Consider the following 16,656-nt stretch of genomic DNA (forward strand, 5'->3'; position numbering starts at 1 on the left):
TTGGTCATAAAATCTGAGTCATCTTCTTATGTAGCAATTTGGCTAGGATGGAACAAACCTTTCCTGCTAGTTAAAAGCTTAGGATCCGAGTTGAACAGAGAAAAAAAAACCGAAAACCAAAAGCGGAAAACCAAAAATGAAAAACCGAACTGAACCGAAATTTTCGATTCGGAAGATTTTTCTAACGTTTCGGTTCAGTTCGGTTTTTCAAAAAAACCGGACCGAACCGAACCATTGACACCCCTAGTAGCCGCGGCTCCGACCTCGACCCCGACGATGGCCACTGATAGCCGCAGCTCTAACCCCGACCTGCACAACGATGGCCACTCGGTGGTCGCAGCTCTAACCCCAACCCCGACCCCAACCCTGACGACGGCCACTCGGCGGCCAAGTCGAAGGCCGAGATCTAGTCAATGCTCAGGGAGGCCGCCAACGAGTGCGCCGTCATTCATGTCTCCCTCTCCATCTCCGATCTCGTCGATGCTCAGGGAGGCCGCCAACGAGTGCGCCGTCATTCATGTCTCCCTTTCCATCTCTGATCTCCTCAACGAGTGTCTGGCCTGTGTCTTCCAGTACCTAGGCTTCGGCGACCAAGGCTAGTGCTCCCTCGTGTGCCATTGAGGGCATCCGAATAGCGCCGAGCAATGGCGGCTGAGCGAGCGACGGCATCCCAGCGACGGCGGAGGCCGAGCGATGAAACCTTAATTTCAATCCCCAAATAAAAAATAAAAAAATCCCCAAATGAGTTAAACGGCATCGTTTTTGTGAGGCCATTTATGTAGGACGGCAAAATGACATTGTTTTCTTAAGGAGGACCAAAAACAACGTCGTTTAAGGTCTTGTCGATTTTATTTTTTTTTCTTTTAAAAAGCCATGTAATCATTTTGGTCGGAATCTTTCATTAGTGGCATCAAAGTGATCGTTTTTCCTCCGATTTGGCACTTAAGTGATCCGACGGAAACTTTTGATACTAAAGTGAGCACCATACACAACTTATGACACTGATAGTGTACTTCTCCTAAGTTCAGCTCGCAATCTCGTTCTCTTGAGATACTTCGAGACAACAAATTATCGCCCGCAAAGACTGGGCCCCCTGATCTTTTGTCAACAAGATAGCTGTTGTCATTGCCATCGTTACCAGGCATCGCATTCCCACAATTCTCCGGGCTTCTATACTAACTAATGCGAAGGAAACGGACAGCCACGAGAAAACTAGCAAATATATTCGCGAAACCTGAAAAGGTATAGAGTGCACTAAGAAAAATCTCTCAATTTTCTAGACGCTTAAAATCTCTCAAATTCCATCAAATGAAAGTAAAAAGACATATTTATATGAGTAAAACTCTAACCCTAGCAATTTCTTTCACATTATAAAAAATTTGCAATTGGCGAGAGAGCGATAACAACCCCAAATAAGAAAATGTTAAGACTTTCGATGCAATATCAGCCACCCTAATACATCTGACTTTCTAAAACATCATGAGCAGAATAATGTACGATTTCGATTGAATATTTAGATACCTCATAATTTGAATTAAATTTAATAAAGTTCATGAAAGGTTGATTGTCTTTCAATTTGCAATCGTATTCTCTTGAGATGCATAGAGACGATGAACTATCGCCCACAAAGACTGGTTCCCCTAATCATTTGTCAACGAGATGATTGTTGTCATTGATATCGTTACCAGGCATCGTGTTCCCACAATCCTCTAGGCTTCGATACTAACTAATGAAAAGGAAACAAACAGACACAAACAAACTCGCAAACATATTCGCAAAAATTAAAAAGCATAGAATGCATTAAGGGAAATCTCTCAATTTTCTATCCATTGAAAAGGATCCATCAGTACAAGACACATTTATACGAGTAAAACTCTAACCCTAGGAATTTCTGCACATTATAAGAAAGTTGCCATCGAGTGAGAGGGGAAAATTGTCCAAAAAGTCCTAAACCTATTGTACTTTTGCTAATTCAGTCATAAACTTTTTAACTTTGACAATTCAGTCCTAAATATTTTCACTTCTTGCCAATTCAGTCAAATCGGCCAATTTTGGCAAGAAAATGCTGACGTGGATGCCAGCCATGCCACATAGGACAGCCGGTCTTGACATGGATAATTTTAATAATATTTTAATAATATTCTTTTTTTTTTTTTTTTTTCCTTTTTTCTTTTCTTTTCTTTCTTTTCTTTTTGGCTTTTTTGTTTTTTTCCTTTTCGGTGGCCGGCCACCGCCACGCCTAGCCGACTAGCCTCGTCCACCACGGTCGAGGCCCGGGGGGAGGAGCTCCGCAGGGAGCCCTCACCCGAGGCACGGCCGGCAAGGGTCGCTGGATGAGGCCGACCCTCACCGGGCATCGGCCAAGCGACGACAACGCCAAGCAAGGTCGCCCTAACTCCGGGCGAGGGCCAACCTCTCCCGGATCGGCGAGGGAGCCCTCTTCGAGGCTCGCCCTCGCCCCGGCCAGCCCACGCCATCCACTCGATGAAATCACCTCTCTCTCCTCTAGCATCGGCGCGCCACCGCCGCCATTGTCTTCGTCTTCTCCACCGAGGAAGACGTGCCTCTTGCCTTACCTCTTTGCCTTGCGGTCATTCATCGTCTTCGTCTCTATCCTCTACGGCAAGGACTGGCGCATCTTCGACAAACGGCTCCAAGTCCACCCGAGCTCGGCTAGGGGCTAGGGCCGGCCTTGCCGAGATCCGGTCCGGGCGAGGTTGACACTTGCCACGGGCGAGGGCGAGCCCCGACGAGGGCTCCCCTCGCCGATTTGGCGAGGCGACCCCGCCCGGCCGAGCCTCGCCTATGGCGAGCGAGGCCAGCCCGGCCTGGCGTGGCTGGTGGCCGGCCATCGCCTATGGCTGGCCATTAGGAAAAGGCAAAAGAAAAAGCTAAAAAGAAAAGAAAAAAAGGAAAAATAAAAAAATTAAATTAAATTAAAATATTATTAAAAATTGTCCACGTTAGCGCTGGCAAGTCCAGCATTTTCCGGCCCAAATTGACCGGATGGACTAAATCGGCAAAAAGTAAAAGATTTAGAACTGAATTGGCAAAGTTAAAATGTTTATAACGAATTGACAAAGGTATAATAGGTTTAAGACTTTTTGGACAATTTTCCCAGTGAGAGAGTGATAGCATCCATTCGTTTCACAGAAATTAAATTCCCATATAATATTTTCTGAATTTTCCGACGTTCGTTTCAGGGAAAATGAATTGCTTGGGAAAAACATTTTCCATGAAGAGAAACAAGTTTTCTAAATTAGGGGAAAATGTTTTCCACTTTTAAAAAGTGTAAAACATTTTATTTACTTAATCTCTCTTATCTCACACCGCTATAAGCCTTCACTTCATCCTCCTCTTCCTTCCTTTTTTTTTTTTTATAATTCGAATTATTTTTTATTTTCTTTGTTTTCCTTCTTCTTCTTTATTTTTATGTTTTCGTTTTGTTTTGTTTTTCTCTTTTTAAAATTGAGTTTTTAATTTTTTCCTTTTTCTTTCCTTTTCTTTTTCTTTTTCCTTGGCCGGTTGGTAGCCACAACGGTGACCGGCCACAAGCTAACTCCAGCTAGACCCGAGGCCAGATCGGCGAGGCGAGGCTCGAGCTCGCCTGATCCGGGCGAGCCCGAGCTCCATCGAGGCCAGCAAGCTTGACACTCGGCCAATCCAGGCGACCCGCGTCCTTTGGTGGGCAAGCTCATCGGATCTGGCGATTGCGTCTTAGTCAACTGCCGAACAACCGACCACGTCGAGGCACACGCTCTGGAGGAAGGAGGAGAAAGAAGGAGGGAGGAAAAGAAAAAGAAAAAAGAAAGAAAATTTAAAAATAATAAAAATTCATTTTAAAAATATATAAAAATTAAAATTAATTTTTTTGGTCAATTAAAATATTAAAATTAATTTTTTTATAATTTTCCCAAAAAAATCAAATTAAATAAAATACTAGAAAATATAGTCATTTTATTGAAAAATGATTTTTTAGAAATTATTTTTCAAAAACGTGATATTTTTCATGAAACGAATAAAAAAAAATATTACGAATTTCGATTTAACGATAGCCGGCCTAATACATTTGACTTTCTAAAACATCACGAGAGGAATAACTTATGAGTTCACTTGAATGTTTAGATATTTCATGATTCGAATTAGATTTAACGAAGTTAATGAAAAGTCAATTGCCTTTCTGGCATACACTCCGAAAGGTTTCAAGGGTCGAGGAACACGTTCGGCGCTCGACGCTGACGGGGACGATTTCATTGCTGAAGGATTCACGTGGTTCTGACACGTACGGCGGCTCAGTACATCGCGTCGTTAATTCTTATGAAGACAGGCAATAAGAAAAAACTCATAAGGAAACGACGTGATCGTAAAGTCAAAGGTTTGAAGTGACAGAGCCGCCCCGGCGTTTACAGTTACTCCACTTCGCCTTCGAACCGAACCGAAGGAAGACGACGATCCATCTCCCGATTCTCTCGCCGAGCTTTACGCTTGCCAAAACATCCGCTGCCGACTCCTTTCCATCGCCGCACCCATGTCCGCGTCAAGAACCGACTCGACGCCGCCGCCGCCAACCAGATCCGCCCTAAAGTCCTCGCTCGCAGTCACTCTCCTATCAGTCTTGGCTCCGATTCTCGCGGTCACGGTGCTCTACCGACATGAGCCCTTCGACCCGGCTTCGCTGCCCATCCACAAGCTGCCCGGGACGGTCGCCGCCCCGATGCAGAACGGCCGCGTACTGGGCAGCGCGGAGATGGTCGGGGCCGGGCAGGTGGTGGGGCCCGAGGACGTGGAGCACGACCCGGCATCGGGGATCATCTACGTGGGCTGCGCGGACGGGTGGGTCAAGCGGGTCAAGGTGGGCGAATCGGCCGGCGACGCCGTGGTGGAGGACTGGGTCAACACCGGCGGGAGGCCGCTCGGCCTCGCCCTCGGGCGCGACGGCGAACTTATCGTTTGCGACGCATACAAGGTCAGTACCAACCGTCCGAATTTTTTGCTACAACTACATGCTTCCGTGAGATCTTGTTTTTGCTGGAATTAAATAATTTTGAGATATTTTGTGCAAGGAATTTTATTTTATTTTTTGGTCAAAGTGAAAGGAATTAATTAATTAGAAACGATGCCATATCTACCATTCATATTTTCCATGAAATCGAGATACGGCACTGTCCTCAACCGGAGGAACTGTGTGGTTGAGGACAGTGCCGTAAGGCGCAATTCAGTTGTAAGCATTTAACCCACTCTCACTTTTTCTAGGTGCGAGAGATTACTATATCGCCTACCTGGTAATAGTCGGGATTGAAGTCTCGATGTGGTGTCTACCTTCATCAGGCCCCATAATTTCCTGCCTATCTTTGTCTTCTCGACATGTCTATTTTTGTCTTCTAGACAAAAAAAAAAAAAGGAGGACAACGTGCGGTGGCAAATCTCCGGCCTGTTTCATCCTTGGTCCTTTTAAAGACCTACTCGGGTCCAAAAGTAAATCTTTTATCCACTGAACAGAGAATCTCACTCGGGATTTTGCCCAAATCCCATTAGGAAGGTTCCATAAATAAAAAAGAAAAATAAAAAAGGGTAGATAAAAAATATAGGGAAAATTTCAAAAGAGGACCCGAAGTGTCATTATTTTCTCAAATAAGGGCCCGAAGTGAACTCTATTTCAAATAAGGACCTAAACTGGCCTTAGTTGTTTCAAATAAGGACCTAAAGTGGTTTTGGTTATTTCAAATAAGGACCCAACCTTGCCAATCGCCGACTGGATAGATTTTTCGACCAGTCAAGAGTATTTTTGTTATTTTGCATTTCACCTTTTCTTTCTTTCTTTCTTTCTTTCTTTTTTTTTGGTTATTCTTCTTCCTCTTAGCCGATGGTCGACCGACCACCGGCGATGCCCACAGAGGGCTAAGCAAGGGTCGCCCCCACTAGCGAGGGCCAACCATGTTGGCCACAAGTGAGGGACGGCCTCGCTTAAGCATGGCGACCCTTGCCCAGGGGCCATCTGTGAGGTCGGCCCTAACCGAGTCCTAGGCGAGGGCAGTCGACGAGGTTGCCCAGCCCTTGTTGGCCTCACCTGGGGCCAGCACAGGCCGACCTCGCGAATGGCCCCTAGGCGAGGGTCGCCATACCCAGGTGAGGCCATCCCTCACCAAGCCCTTTGTGGGCATCACCAATGGCCGACTGGCCACCAGCGAAAAGGAAGAAGAACCAGCCAAAAAAATGGAAAAAAAAAAAAAAAAAAAAGGAGGAATACCCTTGATGTTGGAAAAACAAGTCCTTATTTGAAACATACATAATCACTTCGGCTCTTATTTGAAATAAACATAACCACTTTAGGTCCTTATTTGAAATAACATCCACTTTAGATTCTTATTTGAAAAAGTGAAAGCACTTGAGGTTTTTATTTAAAACAAGATTCACTCGGGTCCTTATTTGAGAAAAATAAAGTACTTCGGGTCCCTTTTTAAAATTTTCCCAAAATATATTAGAATAGCATCACTAGAAAGAGATTATTAAAATTATTGGAAATAAGAATCGGATTTTCAAAATAGAAAACACTACAACTATTGTAGCCCACCTCAGATAGACTATAGGAGCGAATAACGAAAAGAACCTGAAATTTTATTTGAAGATTGGAGTTATTAAAATATGATATTTATTTTGTAGTGTAAATGTGAGGCACAGGTTCCTTTTGAACGTAGATCATTCTTCTAAAAATTGCTTTTATAAAATGCATAACAAGAATCACAGAAACTGCAAATCAAATATGGCAGGGCACTTGACAACTGTATAAAATCTGCATGGAAAATCAAGATATTATCTTATAAAGTATATTTAAAAAGTGAAAATACAAATCCAAATAAGTACTAGTGGGGTTTTATTAAGGAGAATCAGCCAATTAGTCATATGAAGTTTCGAGATTGGCTGCAAGACGAATTTTTAAAGGATATATTTGGGGGCAAAGGTCAAGACCACTGAAAATCATTAACTAACTGATGAATTCTAGCAAAAAAAATAAGGTAGCAAAAAAAAAAAAACAATTTACAAAGATAAATTACTTGGGTGTATCGGCCTACGTCAGATCTATTATAGTCCCATGCACATCAGGCCTTCCTCAGGCCCATTAGCCCAATTACATAATCGAATATTAATTCACTGTCCATTAATTTTTGCATTAGATATAAAAATAAATTAGAAGCACGCGAACAACTACTTTTTAGTGTTCATAATTGATAATGATTCTCATGAGGAATATTATTCAAAAAGTCATAAACTTATTATACATCAACCGATCTAGTTGTAAATCTTTCAATTATATGACGGGAGTCACTAAAATTCCCCCCCAACCCTCAATAGTCAAAAAGAAAAAGAAAAAAAGTCAATAAATAAATTCTCGAATTTCTAAAAAAAAAATTGCAAAACTTGTCCAAATTAGCACCAGTCATCCTATGTTAATGTCGAATGATCGGTGTTCATATATGTGATATTTAATCAAAATTAGTCGGAATGATTACATTGGCAAACTGTTAAAATATTTAAAACTAAATTGGTATAATTAGAAGATTTAGAATTGAATTAGTCACCATATAATAGGTTTAACACTTTTTTGGCAAATATTCCGACTCCCTTGTTTAGCTTTTTGAGGTGGAGAGAGAGAGAGAGAGGGGGAGGGAAGGAGGGTAGGAGAGTAATACTAATATGCATTAGTATTTATTCTATTGAAACTGTCGTATGCAACAGGGGCTACTGAATGTGAGCAAACATGGAACGGTGGAGCTATTGACGGACGAGGCGGAAGGCGTGAAGTTCAAACTCACGGACGCCGTGGCTGTGGCCACTGACGGGACAATATACTTCACCGACGCCTCGTACAAGTACACCTTCGGGGAGTTCATTTGGGACATTCTGGAGGGTCGGCCGCATGGGAGGCTCTTGAGCTATGACCCTGCAACCAAAGAGACCCAGGTGCTGGCTCAGGATCTCTACTTCCCCAATGGCATCGCGCTCTCGCCCAACCAAAGCTTCGTGATCTTCTGCGAAACCGTCATGTGAGTTCGACGCGATGTTTACAAAGACTTCCTTTTGCCAAAAAAACCTTCACGAATTGATGGTTGATAAATACGGACGATTTGCATTCTTCAGGAGGAGGTGTAAGAGGTACTACATAAATGGCGAGCGAAAAGGGCATATCGACACATTCATTGGCGGTTTGCCGGGATATTCGGATAACATCAGATATGATGGAGAAGGCCATTACTGGATCGCACTCGCCTCGGTGAGTCTGTCATTGTCAATGAGTTTCTTGTCTATTATTCTTCTATTGTGAATGTAAATTGCAATTCTAGTTAACTGAGTGTCTGCTTATTAGCTAATTCAGCGTTCCTATACGTTTCTGGCGTTGTTTCAACTTGAACAATCTCCGGTGCGATTCAACAGCATCATGCACTGCTCAATGAACATGCATGATGCATTGAATCTTCCTTCGCATAACATATGAATTGGTTTCATAGGGGACCTCAGTGACAGGGGATTTGGCGTTCAAGTATCCCTTCATAAGGAAAGCAGCCGCGATCTTGGAGAGACTGAACTGGCGGCCGGCGATGGAGAAGAACGGTGGGGTTTTTCAGGTCGACTCGGAGGGAAAGCCGGTCGCGCATTACTACGATCCTCAACTGTCGTTGATATCGAGCGGGAACAAGATTGGTGACTACTTGTACTGCGGCTCCCTTCACTATCCTCACATCCTTCGCCTCAAATTAGATTAGAGGCCTCTGGTTTTAATTAAGGGTACATTTATTTTACTAAAAGTCTCATAATAAATAAAAAATACTTTCTAGAAAAATGATTAATTTTATTTGTATGGTAATTTTAAGGAGATTGATTTTCTTCTTTCCAGACGGAAAGAGAGGTCGTTTTCCTAAATTTATACTTATCATTTTCAGTCAACAATTTTTTTTTTCAAAAATTAATTAATTTTCCATCGTTCATTATGGTCTCCCTTCTAAGTTGTGCTTGACGTGGATCGGTCAAATGAGACGAGGATGTTCCTTATCATGTTAGTGAATATTGTCAATTAAATATAATCCGTCGGCCATTCGGGTATGACAAGGTCCTGAAGTCAACAACCATCGGAGCAGATATCAAGGTACCGAAAAGAATGCGATTAATCCAATTTGAAGTCCAGCATCGTAAGCAAAGCACGTGGTTTGATTTGGAGCTTGGAGTTTGGACTCTAAAGGACAAAGTCCAAGATCCAATTTGAAATATAAATTTAGGTTCTAGGACCTAATATTTGTAAAACCGAAATGGGTTGTGATTATCCATATGTTAAAAAGTTTTATGTGTTCTAGGATCTAATAATTGTAAAAAAAAACAAAAAACAAAAAACAATAGGAGATTATGCATAATTGAAAGTAATTCGGATTAGATAAAATCGCCCAAGCACCGCCACCCACGTCGACGGAGGCATGAGAGGCGACCTGATATTCTAAGGCGAGAACCCAAACGAACATGCGACAACAGAATAGTTATATTTTAAGATTTGTGGCCACAATTGTGTTGTCACATACTTCACCTCCCCTTTGAACTGAAGGGAAGAAAGACGACGAGCCATTTCCCGATTCTCTCGCCGAGCTTCATACTCGCAAGAACATCCACCGGGAACCTCTCTTCATCGCCGTAGCACACATGTCCGAGTCAAGAGCCAGCTTCCCGCTGCGGCCGCCGCCCACCAAGACCTCGCTGAAGCCCTCGCTCGCAGTCACTATCCCATCAGTCTTGGCTCCGGTTCTAGCGATCACGATCCTGTACCGACTAGAGCCCTTTGATCCGGCTCCGCTGCCCCCCCATGGGCTGTCCGGGACAGTCACCGCCCCGAAGGAGAACAGCCGCATGCTGCGCGGCGCGGAGATGGTCAGGGCCGGGCGAGTGGTGGGCCCCGAGGACGTGGTATACGACACGGAGTCGGGGGTCATCTACGTGGGGTGTGCGGACGGGTGGGTAAAGCGGATCAAGGTGAGCGGCTCAGGTAGGGACTTTGCGGTGGAGGACTGGGTCAACATCAGCAGGAGGCTGCTCGGCCTTGCCCTCGGGCGGGACGACGAACTTCTTGTGTGCGGCTCCTATAAGGTTGGTATTTACCATCTATGTTTGTGAGATCATTAATCTGTTACATAATTCCTATTGAAAGTATGGCATAGGATGGATAAATATTGATCTAGAATGATTTAATTCTAGAATCTCTTGCTCTGATATTAGACATGATTTTGCAACTCTATTGATAACTGTTGTGAAAAAGTAAGCTATTCGATGAAAATTAATTTTAATATATATATATATATATATATATATATATTAATATCTATTGGTATTATCAAAGGACGATGATATTTTGTCATTACATGGAATAAGCTTGAGTTCACTTGTGTCCGGGTCCATCGTCTTTGACATTTTCTTTTAAGTAATATCAATATGAAATCAATGGACAAAAACTATACATGACAAAATTATAAACATTTCATAACCGAATGGTTAGTTATAATATCTAATAAAAGACTCTATACAACATTACTTAATATAATTTTTCAAATCAATTTTAATGAATATTTTTGCTATTAATTCAACTTTTTAATACAATGAACTATTCGTATTGATCAATACATATGCAAAAATTACCATAAAAAGTCTTAAATTCATCATACTTATAGCAATTTGATTATAAACCTTTTAATTTGACAGATTTAGTTCGACTCTTTTAACAATTTGTCAATTTGATCCTAAAGCTTTAAGGATGCATTTGGGGGTGGCTTTTCCAAGCCACTTTGGGCATCCAAGCCCTTTGGGCTAAAAAGATTATGTTTGGGAAATTCTTTTGCGAAGATAATCAAGGGAAAGTAGGCCTTTGGAAGGCTAAAAGCCCAAGGCAGGTGTGAGGCTACCTTGGGCATTCGGCCTTCTCAGCATGCCAAGGGAGAGATAAGACAAAAAAATTTCTTCCAAAAATATCCTCATTGATATTTAATTAATAAGTTTTGCCCTCGTCACTATTCACCTTCTTCTCCATTGAGATTGGCCAACGAGGATGCGTGGGGCTATGAGGGGCCGGCGACAAGCTGGAAAGAGGCCAATGTGGTTTGGCAATGGTTGTCGGCTAGTTGCTTGACCTTGGTGACCCTTGGCAAGTCGCGTCGCTACAACCCAAATTTGGGTCACTAGACCTGCGCGAAGAGATCGCGCAACCATCGGCAACCTAGATTTGGGTCGCGGCGAGGTCATGCAACCTTCGACAACCCAAATCTAGGTCACCCAAGTCACCATTGCAATCCAAATCTAGGTCGCCACGACCTAGCAACCCGACGGCAGTGAAGAATCGAGACTTGGAGAGTTTGAGGGAGCAGAGGGTGTTCCCGTAGGTGATGGCGAGGGAGGCGTCGGTGACGCAACGGTAGAGGGAGAGGTTGAAGGCGGCGTCGTTGGGGTAGCAGGCGAGGGCGGTGGGGAGGTGCTTGGAGCAGAGGGGGCCGAGGGACTTGTGGTGGCGAGACTCAATGGCGTGGAAGGAGCAACAGATGAAAGAGAAGGACTTGTGGTCTCCAACAGCTGCCTGAGGTCTCGCAACCTGAGATGTTGGCCGCCGACAATAGATTTCAATCGCCGATGGCCACCTACCCTTCGTCAGCCAACTATTTTTTTCTTTTTTTTTCTTTTTTATCACAAAAGCTCTCTGTAAATGTAAATTTTTCAAAACACTATTTTGTTCAAAAGTACTTCATAATGGACTTTTAGATTACAATTTACCAAACGTAATTTGCATTTTAAAAACCTCATTTAACTTAAAATCCTTTACATTTTCTCAAAAGACCCTAAATTGTATCGATTCAATTCTCAAACTTTTGATAATTTGTCGATTTAGTCTTAAACTTTTTGACGAAAACTAAATGACCATAATTGAAATGTTTAGAACTGAATTGGTAGTCGAACAATAAATTTAAAACTAAATTAACATAAATAAAAGACTTATGATTGAATTGGTCATCGTACAATAGATTTATGACTTTTTGGACAATTATCCAATCCTCAAGCCTATAATCATAATTATATAATCAAATTCACTATCCGTAAATTTTGTAGAAATAGAAGTAAATTCTAAGCACCTTTAAGTTCCTAAATTATGATCGTTATAAATTAAGTCTTAACAAAATGAGTTTTTGCGGAAGAAGTGAGCAGATTTAAGGATGCGTGTTATTATTACCATGCCCTTAATTATTAGACTTCCTATGCTTTGACGTAGGGTAATGTATTAATTACCCGCTTGATTCTTTCGCTGTCATGATTGCTCATCGTGACTATCATTTTATTTTTCGCAAACATATAAATATATATGTCGCGTTTTCACATTACGAAAATCTACATCAATGGGAATAGCTAATTATATTCTGACAACAGCCCATGCATGCATCAAGTCAAGCATATTTTGTTGGAATTGTCCTGGAACTCATTTCATTCATGACCGAAAAGTAATAATTCTTAGAAATCAGTAAGAAATCGAAACTAATGAATATTTTTTGGCTAGAAATTAGTGAATTGTCGTTGCGACGCATTTTCTCCCAAAAAGGTGACTATATATAGAATTAGGACTTTCGAATAACGTGCATAGTATTGAAACTGTCATGTGCCACAGGGGCTGCTGAAGGTGAGCAAACGCGACGGAACCGTGGAGCTATTGACGGATGAGGCGGAAGGCCTGAAGTTCAACCTAACGGACGGCGCAAACGTGGTCCGTGAGGGACGATATACTTCACCGACGCCTCATACACGTACACCTTGAAAGAGGCCATTTGGGACGTCCTGGAGGGCCAGCCGCACGGGAGGTTCTTGAGCTACGACCCGACGACCAAAGAGACTCGAGTGCTGGCTCGGGATCTCTACTTCCCCAATGGCGTCGCGCTCTCGCCCGACCAAAGCATGTGAGTTCGATGTGATGTTCAGAAAGACTTCTTTAGCCAAAATCCTCACAAACTTCATAGATAAGATCAAGCGAGTCTTCTTTGTTTTCTTTTTATGGGTTTTCCAGGAGATGGTGTGAGAGGTACTATATCAACGGCGAGCGAAAGGGACATTCGACACATTCATTGACCGTTTGCCGGGTTATCCGGACAACATCAGATACGATGGAGAAGGCCATTACTGGATTGCTCTGTACTCGGTGAGTAAGATCATAGTCGACTTCTTGTGTTCTTTGCAATTATCAGTGCTTTAACATGTATGCTTCATTTGAGGAGCTTCTTTTTATCAACGCAACACAGTAAGAGTCAAGGCATTGGATCTCTTATAATCGTCGACGAGTCAAATACCATGCTGGACGCTGCTGAATTTATATCAAGTATCAACCCCATGAACCCTGTTGAGGTTTCTGCAATTCACTCGCGACGGATTACTTCTGTAGGAAGCCAATGCTGGCCGAATTCCACAGCCAGAATATGCATTCTGCACTGTATCTTCATTCACGTGACAAAAAAGAAAAAACTTGCAGGGGAACTCGATGTTCAACAAACTGTTGTTGAAGTATCCATTCATAAGAAAAGGAGCTGTGATCTTGGAGAGATTTGACAGACGACCAGTGATGGACAAGAACAGCGGGGTTTTTCAAGTCGATCTGGAGGGGAAACCAGTTGTGCATTACTACGATCCTCAGCTGTCGTTCATATCGAGCGGGAACAAGATTGGTGACTACTTGTACCGTGGCTCCCTCTACTACCCTTACAACCGTCGACTCAAGTTAGACTAGAGGCTTCTTTTTGTGTAATGGGATTTAAGCAACCGGACCGTGATTATGTTTTGATTAAGCTGTGCTTGATTCGGCTGAGGTTTTGCTTTCTTCTCTCTGGTGTCATGCAAACAATGCTTGTTGGATAATTGGTAGTGCCAGAGAGAAAACTCATAAATGTACCAACATACACGAAAAAGTCTTAAACCTTTTGCGTCTATGCCAATTTAGTTCTAAATTTTTTTTTTATTTTGCTGACTAGGCGTTAGTCAGGCTGACGTGTATGATAAACAATAACGTGAATAACTTTTAATAATATTTTAATATATTTAAATTTTGTATTTTCTTTTTCTTTTTCCTTCTTCTCCTTCCTCTAGCTAGTCGCCTGATCTCGGCCACCAGCCAAAGGCGAGGCTCAAGCCCTCACCAATGGCCGCGAGGGCAGCCTCGCCAGCCTGCTCAAGGCCGCCCAAGCTAGCCCTCGACCTTGCTAGATCTAGCGAGGTCAAGCCTTGCCTAGCCTCTGGCGAGCCGGGCTTGCAGCCTCTTGAGTATTCTAGACCGCCGGCGGCCTTGGGCTGAATTTTCCACGGCACCACTTGGTTGTCCCCATCCAGGTTTCTCTCCGGCCTTTAGACACCAAGTTCAGCTCGCAATCTCGTTCTCTTGAGATACTTCGAGCCGACGAATTATCGCTCGTAAAGACTAGGCCCCCTGATCTTTTGTCAACGAGCCGTCTAGGTAACACGGACACGTTCAAAAGGCCTCCGTGTCGTGTCGGACACCCCGACACGTGTCCGACACGCTCGGACACGCGTGTCGTAGTTTCCGACACGTGGTCAACTTTTTCGACACGCGCGTCGGAGCGTGTCCGGATGGCAGATCTGCAGGTGCGAAGGAAGAAGGTGATAGAGGGTGGAGACAAGGGTGAGGGAGCCGTCGCTCACGCGAGGGAGGGCTGCAACCACCGACTGCAACGCCGGAGAAGGCTGCGACTGCCGACTGCGCCGAGAAGCCTTCTTGATCGTCTTGGTCGGCTGCGACCGCCGACTGCAACGCCGAGATGAAAAACCACAACACCGCGATGGAGGGCTGGACACGAGGCTTCGACGGCAAAGGGAAGAATGGAGGCGAGGCAGCAGCGAGAGAGGTGGAGACGTCAAACCGAGCAAAGGAGAGGAAAATATGGTGATTGCTAGGGTTTTTTCCCTTTGGGCTGTTTTTAGGGAGAATAGAAAGGAGAGAGACGAGGCGTCGACGGCTTCTGGGGAAGGAAAGCCTCGTGCAGGGAAGCGACAGGCGCAGGTGCAGGGGAAGTGACAGGCGCAGGGGTGGGTGAGGGTGGGGGAAGAAAACGTGTGCTGAAATAAATGGGTGGGACCCATTTAAATCCTAAAAAAAAAATATGAAACATTAAATAACTTCATTAATACATGATAAGGCTAAAAAATAAATAAATAGACAGGTTAAAAAGTTATTTCAAAAATAAAAGCACTAGCTATTAAATAATGATAAATTTTGATCATCATAGAAAAATATAAATTTATTTTGACTCTAATCTTTCATTAGTTAATTATTTCATCAATAACTTTTGTTAAAGTAAAAAAAATGTATTTTCAATTTTTTATGAATAAATTTATTAATGTTATTAGTATAGATTTATTATAGGCTCTTATTTTATTTTATTTTATTTTATATTTATGAATTTGAATAAATTAATTTGAATATAATAATTAATCAATGTATATATAAAAATATTTATTTAATATTTAACGTGTCGGAACGTGTCGGAATTCTCTACTTTTTGAGAAATGGCGTGTCGCGTGTCGTGTCGTGTCGTGTCGTGTCGCATCGTGTCGTGTCGCGTGTCGCGTGTCGGTGCTACCTAGGTTGCCGTTGCCGTCGTTATCAGGCATCGCATTCCCACAATTCTCCGGGCTTTGACACTAACTAATGCAAAGGAAACGAACAGCCACGAGAAAACTCGCAAACATATTTGCGAAACCTAAAACGTATAGAGTGCATTAAGAAAAATCTCTCAATTTTGTAGACGCTAAAAAGGAACAAAATTCCATCAAATGAAAGTAAGACATATTTTAATGAGTAAAACTCTAACCCTAGCTATTTCTTCACATTATAAAAAATTTGCAATTGGGCGGGAGAGCGATAACAACCGCAAATGAGAAAATGTTATGACTTTCGATGCGATATCAGCCACCCTAATACATCTGACTTTTTAAAACATCATGAGCAGAATAATGTACGATTTCGATTGAATATTTAGATGCCTCATAATTCGAATTAGATTTAATAAAGTTCAAGAAAGGTCATTGCCTTTCAATTCGCAATTGCATTCTCATGAGATGCATCGAGACAATGAACTATCACCCGCAAGGAGTGGGTCCCCTAATCATTTGTCAACGAAATGATTGTTGCCATTGCTTTCATTACCGGGCATCGCGTTCCCACAATCCTCTAGGCTTCGATACTAACTAATGCAAAGGAAACGGACAGACACGAACACAGTCGCAAACATCTTTGCGAAAAGTAAAAAGCATAGAATGCATTAAGGGCAATCTCTCAATTTTCTAGACGTTGAGAAGGATCCATCACTACAGAGACACATTTATACGAGTAAAACTCTAACCCTAGGAATTTCTGCACATTATAAGAGAATTGCCATCGAGTGAGAGAGTGATAACAACTCTAAGACTCTGTTCGTTTCACGGAAAGTAACTTTCGAAAAAACGTTTTTCAAATTTTCCAACGTTCTTTTCACGAAAAATGAATTGCTTGGGAAAATCATTTTTTATGAAAGAAAAAAAGTCTTCTAAATTAGGAGAAAATGTTTTCCACTTTAAAAGTGGATATCACTTTATCTCTCTTATCTCATACTC

At 42.6% G+C, this 16,656-nt stretch overlaps 2 protein-coding genes and 1 pseudogene across 2 annotated transcripts; all 3 read left to right on the forward strand.

The window, feature by feature from the left end:
* Positions 1-4,322: 4,322 nt before the first annotated feature.
* On the forward strand, positions 4,323-8,864 carry LOC104422831 (protein STRICTOSIDINE SYNTHASE-LIKE 6). Its single transcript, XM_010035270.3, has 4 exons — positions 4,323-4,966; positions 7,735-8,042; positions 8,137-8,269; positions 8,505-8,864. The coding sequence occupies exons 1-4, from the start codon at positions 4,529-4,531 to the stop codon at positions 8,757-8,759; spliced, it is 1,134 nt and encodes a 377-aa protein (XP_010033572.2). The 5' UTR covers positions 4,323-4,528; the 3' UTR covers positions 8,760-8,864.
* Positions 8,865-9,613: 749 nt separating this feature from the next.
* Positions 9,614-13,199, forward strand: LOC104424000 (protein STRICTOSIDINE SYNTHASE-LIKE 7-like). The gene is made up of 3 exons (XM_039302738.1): positions 9,614-10,122; positions 12,674-12,959; positions 13,067-13,199. The coding sequence occupies exons 1-2, from the start codon at positions 9,682-9,684 to the stop codon at positions 12,818-12,820; spliced, it is 588 nt and encodes a 195-aa protein (XP_039158672.1). The 5' UTR covers positions 9,614-9,681; the 3' UTR covers positions 12,821-12,959; positions 13,067-13,199.
* On the forward strand, positions 12,929-13,947 carry LOC120288827 (annotated as a pseudogene).
* Positions 13,948-16,656: the final 2,709 nt, after the last annotated feature.

Source organism: Eucalyptus grandis, chromosome 10 (genome assembly GCF_016545825.1).
Source record: "Eucalyptus grandis isolate ANBG69807.140 chromosome 10, ASM1654582v1, whole genome shotgun sequence".
Classification (NCBI taxonomy): domain Eukaryota; kingdom Viridiplantae; phylum Streptophyta; class Magnoliopsida; order Myrtales; family Myrtaceae; genus Eucalyptus; species Eucalyptus grandis.